Source organism: Saccopteryx leptura, chromosome 3 (genome assembly GCF_036850995.1).
Source record: "Saccopteryx leptura isolate mSacLep1 chromosome 3, mSacLep1_pri_phased_curated, whole genome shotgun sequence".
Lineage (NCBI taxonomy): Eukaryota > Metazoa > Chordata > Mammalia > Chiroptera > Emballonuridae > Saccopteryx > Saccopteryx leptura.
Genome location: NC_089505.1, coordinates 110417882 through 110443756, shown reverse-complemented (window position 1 = coordinate 110443756; position 25875 = coordinate 110417882). Strand labels below are relative to the sequence as shown.

At 41.0% G+C, this 25875-nt stretch overlaps 1 protein-coding gene and 1 non-coding gene across 6 annotated transcripts in view; one reads left to right on the top strand and one right to left on the bottom strand.

Annotated features, from left to right (window-relative positions):
- The window catches only part of KIAA0319L (KIAA0319 like), a 105030-nt gene that overhangs the window by 42076 nt on the left and 37079 nt on the right, over window positions 1-25875 (top strand). For all 5 annotated transcript variants that reach the window (XM_066375830.1, XM_066375833.1, XM_066375831.1 and 2 more), the window contains exons 4-5: window positions 19455-19701; window positions 22919-23020. In XM_066375830.1, coding sequence (XP_066231927.1) covers window positions 19455-19701; window positions 22919-23020 — 349 coding nt within the window. The remainder of the gene's footprint in view (window positions 1-19454; window positions 19702-22918; window positions 23021-25875) is intronic.
- TRNAA-CGC (transfer RNA alanine (anticodon CGC)) lies at window positions 18695-18770 on the bottom strand. The gene has a single exon. It is a non-coding gene; the product is annotated as a tRNA-Ala (tRNA).

Below are 25875 nucleotides of genomic sequence, written 5' to 3'. Positions count from 1 at the left end.
TCAAACTTCAGTGTGCATCAGAATCACCTGGAGGCCTTGTTAAAACATTATTGGGTCCCAAGTCAAGAGTTTGTGATTTGGTAGGTCTAGAGTAGGGTTTGAGAATTTGCATTTGTACCAAGTTCTTGGAGAATGTTGATGCTACTGGTCTGGGGATTATATTTCAAGAACCATTGCCTTCAAGGATGGGGAATTACAATCCAGAGAACGGGGCACAAGATTAGCTTTAAGCAGGTGGAGAGACATCTTCATTGTGATAGAAAGGAAGAGATGGGTGGATATAGATGCAGCTAAGGTGTATTTGAGGTTTGGTAGAGGACCTTGTGGTAGTTCTAACCTTGTTCCTGTTTTTTTCTGAAGTGGAATAGAAATAATCTATCTTCATGTCTGAGTTACTGAGAGCAGAAGCAAAGGGAGCTGGAGTGGGGAGGTCTAGAAAGAGCGGTAAAGGTCTGAAATAGCCATTGTGAAGGGCAGGAGATGGCAGACTAGGTGAGGAACTAGAAGGATTGCTGGGCAGCATTGAAGATAGTGCCCATGGGTTTACAAGAGTGGTACTGATCTTTATAGTTATATGTATTTCCCCAGTAGCTCTGAGCAGCCCTGTCAAGAAAAGGCTGATAGGTCCTGGCCGGTTGGCTCAGTGGTAGAGTGTCAGCCTGGCGTGCAGGAGTCCTGGGTTCGATTCCCGGCCAGGGCACACAGGAGAGGCACCCATCTGCTTCTCCACCCCTCCCCCTCTCCTTCCTCTCTGTCTCTCTCTTCCCCTCCCGCAGCCGAGGCTCCATTGGAGCAAAGATGGCCCGGGCACTGAGGATGGCTCTGTGGCCTCTGCCTCAGATGCTAGAATGGCTCTGGATGCAACAGAGTGACGCCCCAGAGGGGCAGAGCATCGCCCCCTGGTGGGCATGCCGGTTGGATCCCGGTCGGGCGCATGCGGGAGTCTGTCTGACTGCCTCCCCGTTTCCAGCTTCGGAAAAATGCAAAAAAATAAAATAAAAAAAAAGAAAAGCAGATAGTTTGATTCCTCCAAGGTTGGAACTTTGCCAATCTTATATAGAAGGAAATTGGGGAATGGGAATTGAAGTTGTTGTTAAGAGAGTGGATGAAAGAGGGTGTAAGAGGACAGGAAAAGAGGCAAAGATAGGAGGGGCTGATGAATATGATAGAGGAGATACAATATTCATAGGTTTTGCTGATAGGAAGCAGACATATGGGACACAGGTGAATGTGAATCCTGGAAGGTAGTAGTTAGAAATATTTGAAATTAAGATTTGGGAGGTGGAGAAGTTCTGGTGATTATAGGATGTAGGGTATAGCTGTGGAAGAGGGTTGCTGGGATAGAGTAGAGAATAAATTTGTTGATGACAGGATGGTTAAAGAATATATTAAGCCTGACCAGGCGGTGGCGCAGTGGATAGAGTGTCGGACTGGGATGCAGAAGGACCCAGGTTCGAGACCCCGAGGTCACCAGCTTGAGCGCGGGATCATCTGGTTTGAGCAAAAGCTCACCAGCTTGGACCCAAGGTCGCTGGCTCCAGCAAGGAGTTACTTGGTCTGCTGAAGGCTCGCGGTCAAGGCACATATGAGAAAGCAATCAATGAACAACTAAGGTGTTGCAACGCGCAATGAAAAACTGATGATTGATGCTTCTCATCTCTCTCCGTTCCTGTCTGCCTGTCCCTGTCTATCCCTCTCTCTGACTCTCTCTCTGTCTCTGTAAAATAAATAAATAAAATTAAAAAAAAAAAAAAAAAGAATATATTAAATGAGTTATCCATGTAGACTTTGAGATAGACTTTAACAATGGTGATGATGATAGAAGCAATAGCTCATGTTTATTGAGTGAGCACTTATTATGTGCCAGGTACCATTTTGAACCCTTTACATGTATTAACTCTTTAAATCTATACAACAAATCCTATGAAGTACTACTATTAACTCTATTTCATAAATGAGGAAGCTCAGGAAAAGAAAGGTTAAGGAACATGTCCAGGGCAACATAGCTAGTATATGTTAGTATGAAGACTTGAATCCTTGACCCTGGCCAGTTAGCTTAGCATCTTCCCGATACACCAAGGTTGCAGGTTCAGTCTCCATCAGGGCACACACAAGAAGTAGCCAATGAATGCATTTAGACTGCTAACAAAAATTAGGGTATATTTCCAAATGAATATGAAGCGATAAAAAAAAGCATTTGATTTTTTTTTTTTACTGAACAAGAACATCAGAAAAGCAAAGACAAGTCAAAGAAAGTTGTTCGATTATTCAAATGAGATGCAAAGCCAACTTCTATTTCATTGGTGAAAATGCGCTATACAAAAGGCTCAAAGTACTGGAGTATCTGCAAGTTCCCTGGTCCCCTAATTTTTGTGAGCAGTGTAAGTGGAACAACATATCGATATTTCTCTCTCCCTTTCTCTCTTTCTTTCTAAAAAAAATACTTAAACCCAGACTGCCTGATTTTATCCAGAGTGTGTTCTCTTAACCAGGCAAGGCCTTGGGGTGAAGAGGAATTTTGAGAGCTAGAGGAATTTTGAGAGCAAGGACTTGGGTGAAGAGGAATTTTGAGAGCCAGATGTCAAAGCCATTAGTAAAGTAGGAGAAGTAACTAGTAAGTTGGGAGATGACAGCTACGATGAGTTAAAGTGTATGTAGTGCAGCAAGATGGCAAAGGAGAAGAGGTTTTTACAAAGAAGACAGAAGAGTAATGGTTTGCAAAGAGCAATGGGAATGAGAGCAAATAAATTATTAGCAACCCGCCTTCAATCCTAAAATAAGAGAGTAAGTAGCCATCATACAAAGAAACAGTATCCTTAGGGGAGGTCAGGCTTACAGTTAAGAATAGGTGGTCAGGGTCTAGTTTGGGGGCACAAGACCTATATGGTTGTATAAGTCTGCACACTTAAAAAGACCCTGTTTTTGGTTTAATGCTCTCCTGTTATTGTCTTGAAATTTTTAATAATTTTTGAGCAAGGGATCCTGTATTTTCATTTTGCACCAGATCCTGCAAATTATGTAGCCTATCCTGCAGGAGGTATAGGGAACAAAACATGAAATGATGGAGCATATAAGTGACATTTTTATCATAGAGTAGAAATTCCAAGACAAACCCATGGAGTTTTTGGGAGAAAGAAAAGGAGGTTAGAGATCACAGAAGAAGTACAGATGAGTATAGGGATAACAGTTTAGCGTAGTATATGGTTAACAATGGGGTTTTCCCCTAGAAAACAAAAATAAACCCTGAGTTTGCCAGTTTCATAGTGTAAGTACTACCACTATAACCAATTTCAAGCTACCAACGTGGAAGTCTCTGAACACACAGTTGGGAGAGATGGGCACAGTAGCACACTATAGGAAAATTATGGTCAATAAAATTAGAACTAGACCAGTAATATGAGAAATATGGTAGATTTAGGCCAGAGAGTATCCTGGAAGATGGTAAAAACTCAAAACTTGGGCCTTACAGACTTCAGATGTTTGCTGGAAGGAAGATCCTGTGTTGGCTGGGGGTTCTTTTTCTTCTTGTTTACCAGCAGTGGGCAGTGGCAATAAATTGTTGCTAGTGAACAGGGTCTCAGCTTTATGCTTTAACATGGAGAATGGGTGGATGTGGAAGGAGGAATACTGAACTTATATTCTGAGCCCCAAAAGTAGGAGTGGGCCTTTGTGCATGGAGGCATTATGTAGTTTGATATTAATGTTGAGAACTACAAGCATTGCTAAAAATGGGGCAAAATGAGGTCTTCAGATCCAGAAAAGTTATATTTGACCTTTTCTGCTTGCTTAGGAAGGCCATAGCCTGACCTGTGGTGGTGCAGTGGATGGGGTGTTGACCCGGAATGCTGAAGGAAGGCCATGGATAACTTTGGAAGGGTGGTAGGATCACCTTGTACATTCAGAGTTGTTAACCAGAAAACATTTCTTTTAGGAGAGGATTTGGAGTTCAAACTTCTGCTTAATGCACTAGGGAAAGGAAGGGAAATGTAAACATGGCTGATCTTCTAATTAGGGATGACTGGCTAGAAGCACTAGTTTCTAGTTTGTCCTGTTTTCACTAAGGTAGGTCAAGCAACTCTGCATCCCAACTGGAAAGAAATTGTATCATAAATTGCTCTTGTCTTGCCTAAAATGCCTGCAGAGCTGCAAAGGCCATGTGTTGTCAGTAGCATTTTTCATCCTTTTGGAAATATACATATATTTTATCCAAGAGCAGGGTATTGTGGAGCTTTTGCAATTCCCAAAGTGGAAAGAAATATCACCAATTTATTCCCCCTTCTTGGTTTAATTACTGCATCTGCTTTATGCCACGAACCTCTGAATTGCTAGCAGGAGGAGCATGAAGGCTTGCTGATTGGGTACTGGAACATTTGCAGTACAAGCATTTTAGTCCCTGGCAATTACTTGCTGCCAGTGTGCTTTGTGAAAGGAGGCGTTCTCTTTGAGGCCAGGAAGTGAAGGTCCGATTAGGTACCTCTGCATATAAGGTTTGACTTTAGGACACTGAGATCCTCCTCTCTCTATCATCCATCTCCCTGTTTCCAGTCAATAATCACAGCATTTCAACCCCTACAAGCTAGTGGTTTTCTGTGGAACAAATGACTGAGTGGGTAAATGAGCCAAGCCCTTGAACACCTCTCTGCTGCCTTTTTTCACTGAGGAAAACTGTTGTGCTGAGTCTACCTAAGGCCAGAGTTTACTTCTTACCGGGAGATCAAGGCATGGGGTGTGGGCAGCGACAAAGAAGAGCCTTGCATAACCAAGGACAGAAACCTAAGCAGCTTCCTCCCTTCCTCCCCGCTTTTGTTATGGTTTGGTTTGTTTATCAGGTTTTTCTTTTTTTTTTTTTTTTTGCTTGGTTGCTTTCCTTTAGTTTTTGTTTTTAAAGCTTTCCTTTAATCCTTTAGGCTTATAAAATTTTTGCCAAGGGTTCATTTATTCTTCTGGCTATTATTTCCTGACAAATTTGGAATCCCTCAGGGGCTGTTTTTTCCCCCAGATTCTCATCCTTAGTTAGCTGAGCAGACATCAAAAATTTTTGAGACCCAGGCCCCCTTTTGCTCTCTGGCCAGTATAATTTGTATGGGTTTCTAACCCCTCAGTAATCGAGGCCCTTCTAGGACTGTCTGTGTGCATGTATTCTCTAAGCACCCCCCCGGCCCCACCTCCCCACCCTCTGAACTTACATGAGCGGGTTATTGCATGGAGAGAGAAACTGGGTAGCCTGTTTCCTTGTGTGGGGGTGTGTAGAAAGTCCTGCTATTGTACTTTTTCTTTTTCTAAAGTATTAGTGCCTGAACCATAATACCCTCTCCCCCCCCCTTTTTTTTACCATAGCTGCTCACTTTCTCCTATAATCTAAAGCAGGGGTCCCCAAACTTTTTACACAGGGGGCCAGTTCACTGTCCCTCAGACCGTTGGAGGGCTGGACTATAAAAAAAAACTATGAACAAATCCCTATGCACACTGCACATACCTTATTTTAAAGTAAAAAAACAAAATGGGAACAAATACAATATTTAAAATAAAGAACAAGTAAATTTAAATCAACAAACTGACCAGTATTTCAATGGTAACTATGCTCCTCTCATTGACCACCAATGAAAGAGGTGCCCCTTCTGGAAGTGGGGTGGGGGCCGGATAAATGGCCTCAGGGGGCCGCATGCGGCCCTCGGGCCGTAGTTTGGGGACCCCTGATCTAAAGTATTCTGGTTCTTTTATCTGCTTATCTGGTGTTACTATGTGAAATGAATTTGAAAATGTGTTTGTTGGCTACTTTGTAAGTTAACTTATAAAGCAATAGGTGATGAGGATTTTGGTGTGAATTCATTAACAGATCCTTGCTAATTGGCTGAGCTTAAGCCATGGTAAGGAGGTCTCAAAAGCAGCTATCTCTTAGTTAACAACACTCCTTTCATCCTTCCCCCTTTCTCCCGTCTTTGGTGGTCTCAGTTTCTCCAAGGAGAGTTGAGAAGACATAACTTTGTAACTAACTGCTACAAACAAACCCTGCTGTATTCTCCATCCAGCCTCATCCTTAGTTGTTAAGAACTGGCGTGGGATGTCTTTCATCCCCCCACTGGCTTTGCTAGTGTAGGAAGACACTGTCTTTCATCTAGTAGGGTTTTTGTTTGTGACGATGGTAATTTTTATTTTAATACAGTTATATCTCAAATCAAAATGTGTTGAAAGCAAGCTGAATTTTAGCAAATCATTCTTTAGCATGAAGTAGACACAAGGGTAACATGTGTCTTACCAAGGGGGGCCTCTACCTGGTCTATGATGATATGAACCGGCTAAGTATCAACATCCTGAGTGTGACCTGAAGTCTTCTATTCAAAACAGAACAGCTGGTGACACAAATTTTTTTTAGAGGGTCATCTTGAATTATGGTATGATTCACTGGGGATGGCCTGCCTGATGTTTAGAGGGTTGCCCAGAGTGGGGGTGAGGAGGAATGAGGAGGGAGCAAGAAGGAAAGAAGGAAGGAGAGAGAAATGAGAGAGGAATGTGAAAAGAAACCTTTTATTCTGAATAAAGCTTCTTTGAAGAAGAAATATATGTATGTACGCCTGGGGTATGATTATATGACTTGTAGTTTGTTCAGAATTGGGTTAGTTTTTATGATTTCTTTCAAGTGCCAGAAAAAATTGCCTAAGGAAATTCCACCCTAGTGTCCCTAACCCTATGTCATCCCCTAAAAATTTCACTATTGCTTTATACTTTCTGAAGTAAAATAATTTGCTCCATATATCCTTTTTGTTTCTTTTTTTTTTCAAGGGAGAAAAATAGACTTTATTTACAGGTAATAACATTTAGAAAAGATCCAGCCCTGGCCCTTAAAAACCTTCCTATCCCCGCAGCCAAGGCTCCATTGGAGCAAAGATGGCCCGGGCGCTGGGGATGGCTCCTTGGCCTCTGCCCCAGGCACTAGAGTGGCTCTGGTCGCGGCAGAGCGACGCCCCGGAGGGGCAGAGCATTGCCCCCTGGTGGGCAGAGCTTCGCCCCTGGTGGGCGTGCCGGGTGGATCCTGGTCGGGTGCATGCGGGAGTCTGTCTGACTGTCTCTCCCCGTTTCCAGCTTCAGAAAAATACAAAAAAAACACAAAAAAACAAAAAACCTTCCCATCAATCCAAATCCCACCCCAGTACAAGTCTAGGGAAGGTGGGGGGTGAGCTGCCACTGAAGGTGGCCCCCATTCCCCCTGCTGGCCTAGATTTTTCTATTTCTTTAAAAATAATAATAAATAATAAACAAGCTGGGTTATTTTTGTTTTGTCTTACTGGTTTTTTTTTTTTTTTTTTTTTTTTGAGAGAGAGAAAAACAGGGAGAGAGATGAGAAGCATCAATTCTTCATGTGGCACCTTAGTTGTTCATTGATTCCCTTCTCATATGTGCCTTGACTGCAGGGCTCCAGCAGAGCCAGTGACCCCTTGCTCATGCCAGTGACCTTGGGCTTCTAGCCAGAGACCATGGGGTCATGTCTATGATCCCATGCTCAAGCTGGCAACCCTCTATTCAAGCTGGTGAGCCCACGCTCAAGCCAGTGATGTTGGGGTTTCAAAACTGGGTCCTCAGTGTCCCAGGTCGATGCTCTATCCACTGCTCCACCACCTGGTTAGGCATATCTGCTCACATCTTTTTTTTTTTTTTTTTTTTTACAGAGACAGAGAGAGAGTCAGAGAGAGGGATCGACAGGGACGGAGAGATGAGAGGCATCAATCATTAGTTTTTTGTTGCGCATTGCGACACCTTAGTTGTTCATTGATTGCTCTCCCATACGTGCCTTGACCTTCAGCAGACCAAGTAACCCCTTGCTGGAGCTAGCGACCTTGGGCTCAAGCTGGCGACTTCAGGGTCTCGAACCTGGGTCTTCTGCATCCCAGTCCAACGCTCTATCCACTGCGCCACCACCCGGTCAGGCTCTGCTCACATCTTAAACATTGGTATTCCCACATATTCTATTTTTGAGCCTTTTTCCTTTATTTACATGTTCTTCTTGGTAAGCTCATTTATTCCCATGGCTTTAGCTACTATCTTTGGGAACTTGATTCCAACTCTGGGTCTCTATATGAATTTCCCAGAGGTACTTCAGATTCAATATGTCTAAAACATAACCTGACTTGTTATTTTCTTAGAACGGCACCTTTTTTAGTCTGTGTTTGTTTTTGACACTGCCATAGTTAGTCCCTCACTCAAGCTTAGAAACATGGGAGTCATCTTAAATTCTTTTCACCAAGCCCCAGATGCATTTCAGCTTCATAAATATAGATGCTTAATATTTTAAAATCCATCCCTCAGGGGGAATTTTTGGTAATGGTGGCAGAGTAAAGTGATCTCCTGAACCCTCCCACAGATAATAATTATAAAATATGTAAAAATTGTATTTAAAGAAACTGGAAAGGATCCAAAAGCAGATGGAAGCTAGAGGAGAGTTTACTCTTGAAAAAGAGCAAGTGTAAGTGATAAGAATTGTGAGTTTGTAGCTTTTTAAATGTTTTACGGGAAGGCATTAACCAGCCCCCACAGCGGAGGAAAGTGGCAGTGGAAAACCACAGTCTTACTTCTCTTATGGTGGCAAAGGACAGAGTTCAGGATAGAAAAATTACCTGGAAATATAAGGGGAGGTGCCCTTGAAAGTAATAAAAACCATAGAAGAAGGTGAAACCCATAACTGGACTATAAACTCTATTAAAATCCCTGGCTGAATTTCTAAACATGGGGAGTTTCCAGAGGGCCTGATAGAAAAAGCAGGTGGAAATCAGAGGCAGGAGTCTGTCTTTGAAAAAACCTACATTGCCCTGGACAGATAGCTTAGTTGGTTAGAGCATCTTTCCGAAGTGCAGAGGTTACTAGTTCGATCTCCAGTTGGGGCAGATACAGGAGCAGCTCAATATTCCTGTCTCTCCCTCTCCTCCTCCTCCCTCCCCTCCCCCTTCCCCTCCTCCTCTCTACTCGCTAAAATGAATAAATTAAAATTAGAAAGAAAGAATTTATACCAGATGAGCTCTGTGAATTTGCTGCTTTTCTAACTGAGTGCATTCCCAACCATGTGCAGCTCAAGTAGCAGAAATCTGAAGTCTTATTGATTTGAGGTGTCAGAGGACAGAGTCTAAAACAGAAAATTTAGGAAGTAATCTCCAGAATAAAGAAAGCACAGTGAGAGCAGGCCCTACCCAAATCTGAGTATAATCTATGGCCAAGGTTTTGGCCAGTCATCAGATTACTCAAGAAAACCTACAGGGAATCAAGCTAATAAACGAGTGCAAGAGTTGCTGCACATTGCAGGGAAAGCAAAGTCTACAGTTTAAATACAGATAAATTACTTGCCTACTAGAAAAAAAATACCCAAACAATCCCAATGAAAACACAGTAGAGTCTAGAGTCACTACATGTGTTAGATCAAGGGTCCCCAAACTTTTTACACAGGGGGCCAGTTCACTGTCCCTCAGACCGTTGGAGGGCCAGACTGTAAAAAAAATTATGAGCAAATCCCTATGCACACTGCACATATCTTATTTTAAAGTAAAAAAACAAAACAGGAACAAATACAATATTTAAAATAAAGAACAAGTAAATTTAAATCAACAAACTGACCAGTATTTCAATGGGAACTATGGGCCTGCTTTTGGCTAATGAGATGGTCAATGTCCAGTTTCATATTTGTCACTGCTAGCCGTAACAAGTGATATGAGCGTAACAACTGTACGTGAGTGATGCTGTGCTTTGCAGGGCCGCCACATACATTACATCCGCATCCTGTGCTCCTCTCACTGACCACTAATGAAAGAGGTGCCCCTTCTGGAAGTGCGGCGTGGCCGGATAAATGGCCTCAGGGGGCCACATGCGGCCCATGGGCCGTAGTTTGGGGACCCCTGTGTTAGATAAAATGCCTAGTATTCAAACAAAAATTATTAGACATGAAAGGTACAGGAAAGAGTGGCCCATACCCAGGGGGAAAAAGGAAGTCAATAGAAACTGACTCCAAGTTGATCAGTTTGAGCTGTCAAAGGCTTTAAAGTATCATATGTTCAGAGAACTGAAGAAAATTAAAGGAAAAATGGTTTTAGTGCATGAATAATTAAGGAATTTCAAAAGAGAAATGTAAACAATTTTTAAAATGAGAAAATAGAAACAAGAGAACTTTCACTTAAGACATCTGGGCTTCATAATTTTCTCATTGTAAAAAAAACATAAAATTGGACAGAATTGTCAAAAACATATTTCTGGCCACTACAAATATAAAAGAGGCAGAAGCAAGTTGAGAAGTGTTTATTCTTGAAAAGGTACTTATTTTTTATTCTTGGCATTGCTATGAACAAGTACAGTGGGAGTCTTGTAGCCTTCGTCCTAGGGCTTCTCCCATTTGTCTCTACCTCTGTCACCCCAGCTCAGGTGACAAGAAATGTAGTTATCGTTTTGGCTGTCTGAGTAGCATCATGGTGGTTGGCAAGAATAGTTTACAAAAGGCAGCAAAAAGGGAGCCAAGAAAAAAGTGGTTGATCCAGTTCCTAAGAAAGACTGGTATGATGTGAAAGCACCAGCGTTCCAATAAGAAATATTGGAGAGCCTGACCAGGCGGTGGTGCAGTGGATAGAGCGTCGGACTGGGATGCGGAAGACCCAGGTTCGAGACCCCAAGGTTGCCAGCGTGAGCATGGGCTCATCTGGTTTGAACAAAAAGCTCACCAGCTTGGACCCAAGGTCGGTGGCTCAAGCAAGGGGTTACTCGGTCTGCTGAAGGCCCATGGTCAAGGCACATATGAGGAAGCAATCAATGAACAACTAAGGCAGGGGTTGGGAACCTATGGCTCGTGAGCCAGATGTGGCTCTTTTGATGGCTGCATCTGGCTCGCAGACAAATCTTTAATTAAAAAAAAAAATAACGTTAAAAATATAAAACATTCTCATGTATTACAATCCATTCATTTCCTACTGCTCATGTTCATGGTTGCGGGTGGCTGGAGCCAATCAAAGCTGTCCTTTGGGACAACACCAAATTTTTATTGGATAATACGTAACATACACGGGTCGTTGTATGGCTCTCATGGAATTACTTTTTTTTTTTTTTTTTTTTTTTTTTGTATTTTTCTGAAGCTGGAAACAGGGAGGCAGTCAGACAGACTCCCGCATGCGCCCAACCGGGATCCACCCGGCACGCCCACCAGGGGGCGATGCTCTGCCCATCTGGGGCATCGCTCTGTCACGACCAGAGCCACTCCAGTACCTAGGGCAGAGGCCAAGGAGCCATCCCCAGCGCCCGGGCCATCTTTTGCTCCAATGGAGCCTTGGCTGCGGGAGGGGAAGAGAGAGACAGAGAGGAAGGAGAGGGGTAGGGGTGGAGAGGCAGATGGGCGCCTCTCCTGTGTGCCCTGGCCGGGAATCGAACTCAGGACTTCTGCACGCCAGGCCGACGCTCTACCACTGAGCCAACCAGCGAGGGCTCATGGAATTACATTTTAAAATATGTGGCATTCATGTCTCTCTCAGCCAAAAAGGTTCCTGACCCCTGAACTAAGGTGTTGCAACGAAAAACTGATGATTGATGCTTCTCATCTCTCTCTGTTCCTGTCTATCTGTTCCTATCTATCCCGCTCTCTGACTCTCTCTCTGTCTCTGTAAAAAAAAAAGAAAAGAAAAAAAAAAAGAAATATTGGAGAAACACTAGTCAGGAGAACTCAAGGAACCAAAATCACATCTGATAGTCTTATGGATGGATCGTGTTTTTGAAGTGAGCCTATCTGATCTGCTGAATGATGAAGTTGTATTTAGAAAATTCAAGCCTGTTACTGAGGATATTCAGGGCAAAAACTGCCTAATTTCCATTGCATGGATCTTACCTGTGACAAAATGTGCTTGCTGCATGGTAAAAAAAATGACTGACTGTAATTGAAGCTCCTGGTAATGTCAAGACTACTAATGGTTATTTGCTTCATCTTTTCTGTGTTGGTTTTACTAAAAAAAAAAAAAAAAAAAAAAAAAAGCAACAATCAGATTCAGAAGACCTCTTATGCTCAGCATCACCAAGTCTGCCAAATTGGGAAGAAGATGATGGAAATCATGACCCAAGAGGTACAAATGACTTGAAAGAAGTGGTCAATAAACTGATTCCAGATAGCACTGGCAAAGAGAGGGTAAAGGCTTGCCAATCTGTCCACTCCACGATGTCTACGTTAGAAAAGCCAAAGTGCTAAAGAAGCTGAGTTTGAATTGGGAGAACTCATGGGGTGTCATGGTGAAGATAGCAATTCGGGAAAAGCTACTGGTGATGAAACAGGTGCTAAAGTTGAATGAGTGATGAATATGAACCCCCAGTCCAAGAACCTGTTTAAAATTCAGACATTTAATGGTGACAAAAAATCCCATTTGTGTTTTTTTTTTAAAAAATGTAGTTTTACCAGTGTGGACTTCATTTGGGGTAGAAGATTAAACTTTACAGCTTTGCCATCTAAAATTGGCAAACTTGGTTGGGAATGAAGGGAGAGAATCCACAGCTTTTCTAGGCTGAGGTCGCAGTGCCTGTTGGGCTGAGTGGTGGACCTGCTAGAAACTTAATGAGAGCCCTGGCCGGTTGGCTCAGTGGTAGAGCGTCAGCCTGGCATGCGGGAGTCCCGGGTTTGATTCCCGGCCAGGGCACCCAGGAGAAGCGCCCATCTGCTTCTCCACCCCTCCCCCTCTCCTTCCTCTCTGTCTCTCTCTTCCCTTCCCGCAGCCAAGGCTCCATTGGAGCAAAGTTGGCCCGGGCGCTGAAGATGGCTCTATGGCCTCTGCCTCAGGCGCTAGAATGCCTCTGGTTGCAACAGAATGATGCCCCAGATGGGCACAGCATCGCCCCCTGGTGGGCATGCCAGATGGATCCCAGTTGGGCGCATGCAGGAGTCTGTCTGACTGCCTCCCCATTTCCAACTTCAGAAAAATACAAAAAAAAAAAAAGAAACTTAATGAGAAGATCCTAAAAGTAAGGGAGTCATAGAAGGGCTAAGATAAGCTCTTCACATAGCCTTACCTGAGAAACTATCTGCATGTGTGAGAGACCCAAGAAATCCTGGTAAAAACTAGAAATCAGGGGCAATTTAGGAATTGGCTGAAATTTTGAATATATTCCTTGAGTAATACACAGATGGGTTGGCAGAAAGCAGCATAGACATCAATGGGAACATACTGTGTGTGTGTGAAAGAGAGAGAGAAAGAGGGAGAGGGAGAGAGATTCTTTAGTTTAAGTACTGGGAAGTTATTAAAAACAACAGCCCTTCTGAAAAGTAAATAAAAATCTAGAGTTGCTACAATATATTATCTAAAAGTTCCAGTTTTCAACCAGATGTCAGACATGCAAAAAAGTATCAGGAGCCTGACTTGTGGTGGCGCAGTGGATAAAGCATCAACAAGGACCACTGAAGTTGCTGGTTCAAAACCCCGGGCTTGCCTGGACAAGGCACATATGGAAGTTGATGCTTCCTGCTCCTCTCCCCTTCTCTCTCTCTCTTTCTTCATCTTCTCTCTGAAATGAATTTAAAAAATTAAAAAAAAAAAGCACCAGGAAACTTTGACCCATACTCAACAGAAATATAATCAACAGAATTGAATTCTGAGTGTACACATCTGTTAGATTTAGCAAATATTTCAAAGCAGCTATTAAAAATATGCTTAAAATTAAAGGAATCTATGGTCAAAGATTTAAAGAATAATGAGATGACAATTACACAACAAAGAACAGCTCTAATAACTTTTGTTTTTGTTTTTGTTTTTTTCTGAAGTTGAAAACGGGGAGGCAGTCAGACAGACTCCTGCATGTGCCCGACTGGGATCCACCCGGCATACCCACCAGGGGGCAATACTCTGCCCATCTGGGGCGTTGCTCTGTTGCAACCAGAGGCATTCTAGCGCCTGGGGCAGAGGCCATAGAGCCATCCTCAGCACCCCGGCCAACTTTGCTCCAAAGGAGCCTTGGCTGCGGGAAGGGAAGAGAGAGACAGAAAGGAAGGAGAGGAGGAGGGGTGGAGAAGCAGATGGGCGCTTCTCCTGTGTGCCCTGGCCGGGAATCAAACTCGGGACTCCTGCATGCCAGGCCGACGCTCTACCACTGAGCCATCCGGCCAGGGCCTCTGATAACTTTTATTCAGCATTATACAGGAGGTCCTAGGTAATGTGATAATGCAAGAAAATTAAAGGAATACAAATTGGAACTGAAGAAGCAAAACTGCCTTTATTCATATAATCACGCACATAGAAAATTCCAAGGGATGTACATAAAAGCCGCCGAGTTTAACTTTATTAAAAAAATTTTTTTTTAATTTTTATTTACTTTTATTTTAGTGAAGAGAGAGAGAGAGAAAAAGAAAGAGAAGGAGGGAGGAGCAGGAAGCATCAACTCCTATATGTGCCTTGACCAAGCAAGCCCAGGGTTTTGAACTGGCAACCTCAGCATTCCAAGTTAATGCTTTCTTTATCCAGTGTGCTACCACAGATCATGCCACCACTGGAGTTATTAAGTGAGTTTGGCAAGTTGCAGGATATAAGATCAATATACAAAAATTAGTTGTGTTTATATATTAGCAAAGACTAATTGGGAATTAAAGTTTTAAAATGTATTATAACAACCAAAAACATGAAATACTTAGGGATAAATGTAACAAAATATGTGCAAAAGCTATATATAGAAAATTTTAAAACATTGCTGAGAGACAATAAAGAACTAAGTAAATGGAGAGAGATACCATTGTAATAGGTTGAATAGTGTACAGCTTCCCAAATATTGTCCACCTGGAACTTCAGCATATGGTCTTATTTGGGAATAGGGTCTTTGCAGGTATAATTATATAAGGATCTTGAGATGAAATCATTTTAAGGTGGGCATAAATGCAACGACTGGTATCTTTACAAAAAAAAAGGAGAGGGAGATCTGAACCCACAGAGACATAAGAAAGAAGGTGAACGTGGAGACAGAGATTGGAGTTATGTTGCTAGAAGCCAAGGAATGCTAATGCCTCTGGGAGCTAGAAGAGGCACGGAAGGATTCTGTCCAAAAGTCTTCAGAGAAAATGTGGCCATACCAATGCCTTAATTTTGTATTCTGGCCTTTAGAACTGTGAGATAATCAATTTTCATTGTTTTAAGTCACCAAGTTTGTGGTAATTTGTTATGGCAGCCCTAGGAAACTAATACAGCCATTTTCATGGATTGGGACTTAGAATGATCAAAACAATTTTGAAAGTGAACAACAAAATTGGAAGACTTAAGCTATCTAACTTTAAGACTACTATAAAACTACAGTAATCAAAGCAGTGGTATTGGTATAAAAATAGACTAAATTAATGAAACAATAGAGTCTAGAAATAGACTCACACAAATATGGTCAGTTGATGTGGCTGTGGGGAAAGGATACTGTTTTCAATAAATGGTGTTGGAATAATTGGATAGTGATAAGGAAAAACATGAACCTTGATCTTTACCTCACACCATACATAAAAATTAGCTCAAAATGGATCATAGACCTAAATTTAAGAGCTAAAACTAAAAAACTTGTAGGAGAAAACACAGAACACTTGTGATTTTGAATTAACAAGCCACTAAAAGCATGAAACATAAAAGAAAAATTGATAAACTGGAGCTCATCTAAACTACAAGCTTTTGCTATTTAAAAGACACTATCAAGGTAAATGAAAAGTCAAGCTACAGACTTGGGAAACATACTATATTTGTAAATTAAAACCTAACAAATGATTTATTTGTGGAATATATATATTTTAATTTATTCATTTTTAGAGAGGAGAGAGAGAGGGAGAGAGAGGAGAGAGAGGCAGAGAAAGAAAAGGGGGGAGGAGCTGGAAGCATCAACTCCCATATGTGCCTTGACCAGGCAAGCCAGGGTTTTGAACCGGCAACCTCAGCATTTCCAGGTCAATGCTTTATCCACTGCGCCACCACAGGTCAGGCTTTATTTGTGGAATATATAAAGAGCTCTTGTAACTCAATTAGAAAACAATAATATGAACAGATTATCCAGCAAAGAAGTCACATAGATGTCTAAAAAAGTACATGAAAAGATGCTCAACATCATTAATCATTAGGAAAATGCAAATTAAAACCACAGTAAGATGCCACTGTATACCTCAATAATGGCTACAATTAAAAAGACTTCTTGGCCCTGGCTAGTTGGCTCAGTGGTAGAACATTGGTCCAGCATGTGGATGTCCCGGGACCGATTCCCAGCCAGGGCACACCTGAGAAGTGCCCATCTGCTTCTCCACCCTTCCCCCTCTCCTTCCTCTCTATCTCTCTCTTTCTCTCCCATACCAAGGCTCCATTGGAGCAAGGTGGGCCCAGGTGCTGAGGACGGCTCCATGACCTCCTCCTCAGGCGCTAGAATGGCTCCGATTGCAATGGAGCAATGGCCCAGATGGGCAGAGCATCGCCCCCTGTTGGGCTTGCTGGGTGGATCCTGGTTGGGCACATGCAGGAGTCTGTCTCTTTGCCTCCTGCTTCTCACTTGAGGAAAAATACAAAAAAAAAAAAAAAAAAGACTTCTTACACCAAATTCTGATAAGGTTGAAGAACAGCTGGAATGCGCACACTGGAGGTAGGAGTATATAGTGATGAACAACTTTGGAAAACTGGCAGTTTTTTAAAAAACCTAAAGATACATCTTTCATATGACCAGGTATGCTACTCATGGGTATTTATTCCAGAAAAATGAAAGGATATGGCCACACAATGATGTGTAGAGGAATATTTATAACAGCTCAGTTTGTAGTAGCCAAAAACTGGAATCTACTCCAGTGTTCATTCTCCAGAATGAATCAGAATGCTATTCAGCAATCATAAGAAAAGAATGATTAATACATAGAGCAATGCAGATGAATAAAAATATGATTTTGCTGAGTGAAAAGAAGGCAGACTAAAAAAAATGGAGTATATACTGTATGATTCCACTTACTTTTATTTATTTTATTTTATTTATTTTTTCCTTTTCCAAGTGAGAAGAGGGGAAATAGTGAGCTAGACTCCCGTATGCACCCAAATCAGGATCCATCTGGGAACCCCATCTGGGCCAATGCTTGAATCAGCCAAGCTATTTTTAGTGCCTGAGGCTGACTGCTTGGACTAACAGAGCTATCTTCAGTGCCAGGGGCCATGCTCAAACCAATTAAACCACTGGCTGCGGGAGGGGAAGAGTGAGAGGGAGGGTGAGAGAAGCAGATGGTCACTTTTCTTGTGTGCCCTGACCAGTAATCAAACTTAGGATGTCCAATGCTCTATCAACTGAGCTACCAGCCAGGGCTGTGATTCCATTTACATAAAATTCTAGGAAATGCGAACTAATCTATAGTGACAGGAAGCAGAGCAGTGGTTGCTTGTGAGTGGGAGGAGGAGGGATTATAAAGGAGCATAAGGAATCTTTGGACGTGGTGGGTATGTTCATTTTCTTGATTATATAGTGATGGTTTCATAGGTATACACATATATGAAAATTTACCTAATTGTAGACTTTAAATATCAGTTTTTTGCATGTCAGTTATACCTTAAGTTGAAAAAAAAAATGAACAAAGATTTGAATAAACTTAACCAAAGAGAATATATGACTGGCCAATAAACACCATGAAAAGATGTTTAGCTTCATTAGTCATTAGGAAAATGCAAATTAAATCACAACGAGATACCGTTAGAATGACAAAAAATTAAAGATGAATACCAAGTAGTATTGGCAAAGTTGTGGAGCAGCTGGAGCTCTCATACATTTTTGGTGGAAATGCAAAATGGTACAGCCACTTTGGATAAGAGTTCACAGTTTCTTATAAAGTACAAGATACTTATATATACTAGCAGTAAGTACTTCTAACCAACTTTTGGGGTTGATAGAAATATTCTCTCTCTTGAGTACGGTTACATGAGTATATACACTTATCAAAACTCATTGACCTGTACACTTTTTTTTGGAAAAATTTTATTTATTGATTTTTAGAGAGAGGGAGACAGAGAGAGGAGAGAGAGAAAGGAGGGGAAGAGCAGAAAGCATCAACTCATAGTTGCTTCTCTTATGTACCTTGACTTGGCAAGCCTGGGGTTTCAAACCAGCAATCTCAGCATTCCAGGTTACAGGTCAGGCAACCTGTACACTTTAAATGTGTGCAGCTAATTTTATATAAATTATACTTCAGTTAACTTGATTTTTTAAAAAAATTATACCACCACATTTGTTTCTCATTTGGATGAACACACTACCCTTCTAAATGGTATTCCTGCTGTTGTCTTCTTCAAACCCATACAACTAGGCATAACCTGAATGATTCATTTAAAATAGAAACCTGACCGTGTCACTTCCTAGCATACAACCTTTTAATAGCTCACCATTAACTGGCTACTTAAAAGTAGCATATACTTTCTTCTTTAGCCCTTGACTATCTCTCCAGCTCACCCTCTGTTACTTTTCTTTTTTGTATTTTTCTGAAGTTGGAAATGGGGAGGCAGTCAGATAGACTCCCACATGCGCCCGACCGGGATCCACCAGGCATGCCCATCTGGGGCGTCGCTCTGTTGCAACCAGAGCCATTCTAGCGCCTGAGGCAGAGTCCACAGAGCCATCCTCAGCGCCCAGGCCAACTTTGCTCCAATGGAGCCTTGGCTGCAGGAGAGGAAGAGAGAGACAGAGAGGAAGGAGATGGGAAGGGGTGGAGAAGCAGATGAGCGCCTCTCCTGTGTGCCCTGGCTGGGAATTGAACCCGGGACTCCTGCACGCGAGGCTGACGCTCTACCACTGAGCCAACCGGCCAGGGCCCCTCTGTTACTTCTTGCCTCTCACTTTGCTTGACTCTCAGTTCCCAACACATGCCATGTTAAAATAATTTCTTGTGCCTATATGTATCTCTCACTGCAGCTTTTTGTCTAGCAAACAACTGTTTTACCCTTTAAAACTCAGCTTGGGACTCTCCCTCTTCAGAAAACCTTTATTTAAACCATCCTTCTTCACATGCTTCCTTTCACTGAAAGAGTAGCTAAATACTCTCAGATTCTGTTTCTTTGATTCATCATAACTTTTATGGACATGTTTACCATGTTTTCTTACTATGTTTTAAGTTCTCTCTCTCTGGATGGTATACTTTTGAACACAGTGATTGTTTTATTTATATTTTGGATCCAGAAGACCTATTCCATAATGGGTGCTTAAATAAGTATTTGTAGAAAGATTAAATATAAATGTTAAGTGGGAAAAGAAGATAAAAATACTGTACATAGTATGATTATTATTTTGTTTGAAGCAAAACTCTGTGCATAGAAAAAAAGACTGGGAAGATTTATATCAACATTTTCATACCAATTTAGGTGGTGAGATTAGTTTCTTCAATATTGTAGACAGTTTTGCATTAAAAAATTTTAATGTGCAATTATTTCATAAGACATAACCTAAAAAACAGGCCGTATAACTTTTGCCTACTCAATTGAATTTTTGCATTTCTTTAGGTCCACAAGGCAGTTACAATTTCCAATCCCCTAACCACAGATCTGGCTGGGGAGATTCCTGGTTGGTCAAAGAAGGTATCAGTCCAACTTGAGACGTCAGAGGATCTGGGTCCTACGCCTAGCACTCAGCAAGCAAAAAGCTCTGGGAATATTCAGATTGCTCTCCCTCTGCCAGTGACTCCCTCCTACAGTTATGCTACCCCCACTCTCCACACCTCTTTCCAAAGCACCTCAACACCATATCCAGGTGAGGACCTTTGCTTCTGCCCATGGAGATAGGATGGAAAAGTAGAACAGTTGATCAAAATGTTCCTTTTAGTGGAAAGAAAGGAGGGAGGCATGCCTTTTAATTCTGCAGGTTAGAGAAAAAATAATAGTGTAACTGTCCCTGTCCCTGTAATCATAGGATTTGGGGCTCTCAATCCTTTTATCAACAGGCCCTAGTTAGTCTATGGGAATTTATAAGGCTCATTTTCCCAGAGCCAGATTCCTCTGTGCCTGCAAGGCAAATGATTCAATTAAGTGATGTTCAAGGAATCAAGCAAACAAGAGGCCAGGGTTCGATCTGTGCACCTATTTGCCTTCTGAATGGTTGATTGTAGGTCAGATATTTATCTCTCTGATTTTAACAGCATCTTTATTTTTTTATTTTAATTTTTTTTAGCAAGAGAGAGAAAGACAGAAAGGGACAGACAGGAAGGGAGAGAGATGAGAAGGATCAACTCTTCATTGCGGCATCTTAGTTGTTCATTGATTGCTTTCTCATATGTGCCTTGACTGTGGGGCTCCAGCTGAGACAGTGATCCCTTGCTCAAGCCAGCGACCTTGGGCTCAAGCCAGATGAGCTTGTACTCAAGCTACTGACCTTAGAGCTTCAAACCTGGGTCCTCATCGTCCCAGGTCAATGCTCTGTCCACTGTTCCACTACCTGGTCAGGCCCAGCATCTTTATTTTTTAAAGTAACCCATAGGAAGGAGATTTATACATAGAATGTTGCCTTAACAAGTTTGTGCTTCATGAGTATTGTTGTAAGTTATTAGGAGGAAATGGTTAATCAAGGAAACCCCTAAAAAAGTCAACAGGATAAAGCAAAGCCAGTGAAAATTATTTTTGCCAAATTTTAATTTCCAAGGATCTTTATTTTAGTGGTAATGTAACATGAAATTTTAGGGTTTCAATTCTGTTGGCACTAAAGTAACTGTTTTATTCAGAGAAAATGTCTAATTTTTTGTGAAATTGTGGAAGGTTTGGGCTATACTGCATTTTTGTCCATTATACTTTCTCTGAGTATAATGGTTTCTTTCTTTCTTTTCTTTTCCTTTTTCTTTTTGAAAGTCACTTCAGAGAATTCTTATTCCACCTCCTGGGGTGTCTAAATGGTGAAGCTTCCATAATAGATGGTTTTGTTTCTCCCCAAGTACATTCAGAGTTCTTAGGCAGACAAACATCAAATTTCACATTTGCCTAGGAAGCTTTCTCGCCTCCAGGCTTGAAATGTAGGTGGACTAGACAGTTGTTTGCTTTAAGCTCTCTCTCTGGTCCCAAGGTCTCATACCAAATGAACAATTATTGTCAGAGAAATAAGATTTATATAATCAGTGTTTCTCAACAACCTGCGAACATTTTTTGTTGTTATAACTATGGAGGAGGGGTGCTGCTAACATCTAATAGGTAGAGGCCAGGGATCCTGCTAAACATCTTAGAGTACACAGCACAATTTTCTCCACAACAAAGAACTAGCCCCAAGTGCCAAGGGTTGAGAAGCCCTAACATGTATGAAATAGCTAGTGAATAGTATAAAGACAATATATAGCTATTAGCTGATGTGGTGTTCCAAAAATGTCAAAGTAGTTCAAGAAGTAAAGTTTGATCTGAAATGGTCCAGGAAGATTTCTTGGAGAGAAGAGTGGCTTTGAATTAAAAACAAAGTACTGTATTTAGAATGAAGAAAGCTCAAATTCCAATTGAAGGAAATAGCTTTAGCCAAATCCCCAAGCATAGACTTCAGTGGGGAACACAAGAGGGAAAATGAATATAATTAGAGGCAGAATTGGGTAGGAAGAATGAGATGGTTTGATCAGATGATAATGGTTCTCTAATACCAGGTTATGAGTTTGGACTTAAACATGGTGTGTTTGGGGGGGTCTTGAATAGGAGAGTAACATGGTGGGTGAGTACTTTAGAAAAATTAATGATGGTGGGTGTTTTGGAAGACAGAATGGATTAGAGTGGGGAGAGCTAACAGGGAAGAACAATGAAGATTCTTGGAATAATCTAAGTCTATGGTTATAGCAGTTGAAATGGAAATTAAGGCTGGCTTTATGATCTGTACTTGCCTCTTCTAGGAACTTCATGTGTGTATTTTATTTTATTTTATTTTATTTTTAATTTTTTTATTTTTTTTTTACAGAGACAGAGAGAGTCAAAGAGAGGGATAGATAGGGACAGACAGACAGGAATGAAGAGAGATGAGAAGCATCAATCATCAGTTTTTTGTTGTGACACCGTAGTTGTTCATTGATTGCTTTCTCATATGTGCTCTGACCGGGGAGCTACAGCAGACCGAGTAACCCCTTGCTCAAGCCAGCGACGTTGGGTCCAAGCTGGTGAGCTTTGCTCAAACCAGATGAGCCCATGCTCAAGCTGGCAACCTCGGGGTCTCGAACCTGGGTCCTCTGCATCCTAGTCCGATGCTCTATTCACTGCGCCACTGCCTGGTCAGGCATGTGTGTATTTTATTTAGAAAGTAATTGGCCCTGGCCAGTTGGCTCAGTGGATAGATCATTGACCCAGTGTATGGACATCCAGGGTTGGATTCCCGGTCAGGGCACACAGGAGAAGCAACCATCTGCTTCTCTCCCCTTCTCTCCCTTTTTTCCTCCCACAGCCAGTGGTTCGATTGGTTCGAGTGTTGGCTCTGGGCACTGAGGATAGCTCAATTGGTCTGAGTGTTGGCCTCAGGCACTAGGAATAGCTCAGTTGATGTATCCCCTCCACTCAAAAAAAAAGTAAATAAATAAAAGTTATTTATCAGCATGAAGATGACCCTTGAAACAGAGTTGAACTCTGTGTCTTGAGCTCTCTATAAAGAGAGCTTAAAGATCAATCATAGTTAATAAAAACTTAGAAAAGAAGAAAAGTAGAATAATGTGGTGTCATGATAACCAAAAATTTTAACATGGAGGCAGTCAGCTATATTAGATACCACAGAGGTGAAGGATGAGGGCTGAGAAACAGCTATTAGACTTGCTAAGAAGCAGTTTGCTAATGACCTCAAAAGATCCTTTTCAGTGGAAAAGTGGCAGCAGAATAAAATTTCAGGTGATTACAGTGGATAATTAATGAGAAAATGAAGATAGTAACTGAATACTGTTTATAAAAGAAATTTGGCCGCAAAAGGAAAGAGAGAAATGAGATAGTTTGGATCTCATTTCTTATCTCGTGTATATTTTCTTTGTTTGCAGTTATAAAGGAACTGGTGGTATCTGCTGGAGAGAGTGTCCAGATAACACTCCCTAAGAATGAAGTTCAGTTAAATGCATATGTTCTCCAAGAACCACTTAAAGGTAAAACATCTCCTTACATTTGGGCAATGTTTTAATTTATAATGATATCTACATACCTTAACTCATTCACTTATAGCAACAATCCTGTTGGAATAGAAGAGAGCATGCACGTGCATAAATATTTATGTGATACAAGAGGCAATATAATATAAAGTTTGAGATCATAGGCTTTAATGTCAAGCTGGGTTCAAATCTCAACTCAGCCAGTCATTGGCTGAATGATTTTAAGCAAGTTGTTTAACTTCTTTTAGTTTTCGTTTCTTTCTCAGTAAAATCAAGATGATTTCTATATCATTAGGCTACCTTAAGGGCAAAATGAAATGGTATATAAGGTACCCGCTTCAGTGTCTAGCACAGGTGTGGCCAACAATTTTTGCCCCCGGGCCAGATTAGAAAGGAAACTTTTTTCACGGGCTGGACGAAATATTAAAATTTTAAAATGTTAAATACAAAAATGATTCATTTAAGTAAACAAAACTTTATTATGTAACTTGTTTATGAATAAATGTAAGTAATTTAGTACAACAAATTAACAAAAAAAATAATGTGACGTATTGAGGCGCTTTGCATCGCCTATTTTTTTTTAATATCTGGCTCTATACTTGTAGTAGCTATTCTTAACACAACCTTCAAATGTAAATCATTCAATCTTGATCTTGTACTTTTATTTAGATTTATTAAGAAAAAGTTTGTTCACAAATACAAGTTGAGCTGAAGATTACTAAATATTCCTTGGCAAGCTTTTTAAAATTTCCATATTTTCCATTATTCAATTGCTTATAAAAATTGCACAGACGAGTACAGAAGTTGTAAATCTTTATAATGGATTTTTTTAAAAATAAAGAAGTATCGCAAATCCATTCGACCAATTATTGGAAGTTAACCCTAGATTTAGTCAAACACGGAATTCTTTTCCGTGTATCACTCTCTTCTTAAATATCTCGATTTCCAATAATCAAAGACGCTTCCGCTTCTGAGTAGCTGAGATTTTAACTTTCATTGTTGTACAATGGTTAGATATCGTAGTTTATGTATAACGGTTTAAAAGTACCACTTATTTCATTTCCACAGTGCGTCGTGCGGAGAATATTAAAAATTTAATCACGGCCGCATAAACTCATTCCACGGGCCGATACAGCCCACGGGCCGTATGTTGGCCATGCCTGGTCTAGCATATAGCTGATGTTCATTAAATGTAGGTTGTATTATACACCCATTTAAAAGAGGAAGAAACTGAAATTTAGGTTGACCTCTTTATTTTGGCCAAAACAGCTAGTAAGTAGCAGATACAGAACTTGTAGAGAAATTATTCAAGACTACTGCCACTATAAAATTGTTACCTCCCCCCCTCAATAACAAAACAAACACAAGACAGGCCTAATGTAATATATAAAATTAAAATATACAAAATATGTAAAATAAGGGATGATTAATTCATTATTTAAGAAAACTTTTGTCATATGAGCATCTCTTTCACCTTTGAAGTATATGTTAATATACCAGAGTTTGACTTAATAATCACAAACCTATTCTCTTAAGACTATCTATGAAATGAAGTGAAGCATGCTTTGATGAAAAATGATTTCGTTGGGTCTATATTACCATCATTTATGAGGTTAGTCAAGTGGAATGCCATACTCAATTCAGGAAAGGGTTCTTCCATTTTGGGTATACACATTTCCAATAGAATATATCTGTTTTCTGGGCCTAATATCAAATAGTATTTTTATGCAAAAAGCACTTTTCTGAAACCTAAATGCCCTCTCTGTTCTATATTTCTGCCCTCAAATTGAGTTTTCCTTGTGAACCCATTCCTCCTTTCCCTGGAGAAGCTTTTTCCTTTCCTTCTCTGGTAGTGAGTTAAGGTGAATGGATTTGGTGGTCTTTGAAGACAGAGGTGAGGAAAGAACTAACTGCCTTGAGCTGCCATTGTTTCCACTCTTTGGTGAAAGATATGCTGGGCTGTTTTCTAACCTGTGTGCTCATACATTTCTGTCAGTTAATATCACCTTGTAGGTCAGTAATCCAAAACACATCAGTTCAGAAACAGATTATTTTCAACTCTCCATTCCCCAGGTTGTTCAATCTTTAATCAGATACATGAAGTGGGTGGTTTCAAACTTTCAAAGGTTGGGGACAATGAGGTAGGACCAGCTCTGCCTGCTCTTCATTATCCTCATTTCCCGTGGCAGCCCCTGAAGCACCTCTCAGGATCCCTCCAGGGTTTGGAGGCACGGTTTAAACCACTGTTCTAAATTATTAAAACCAGCATTCTCTGGAACAGACCCATACTTAGTTGATCCTGCCCTTGGGTAAATTTCTGGCTGTAGGGTGTATTTCATCCCCTGAGCTTCTCTGTCCTAGGAATATTGTCCTTTTTGGAAATTTGTGTTGTTAGCCTTAGATACTATGAAATTGTCACTTCCCAAAACTAGTGCGGATCTGTTTTCTGTGTGGAAGAAAATGTCCAGTTACAGTGGGAAGAAATGTCATCTCTTTGCACCAGTCCTACTGCTGCTTCTCTCCAGCTAAGCAGTCTCACCTGACTGCTGTGTCCATTTGTGAGAGTGGCCTGGGCTGACAACTGGCCAAAAGAAAACTTGAGCTTTGGAGAGGAAGGAAAAGTAATAGATCTGTACTGCAGGCTTACAAGAAAATCTGGTCTTAAGATGAAGGCTATGTTGGAATTGGGTTTTGTGTGATAACTTTAATTATTGAACTTGTGAAATATGAAAAAGATGACCATACTCTACTAAGCATTTCAGGTTTTTTATGTTTCATTTTATTTTTTACTTTTGGATGGTAAATTAAACTACATCTTTCTATCAATCCCACTCTTCCCTAGCCAGACATGC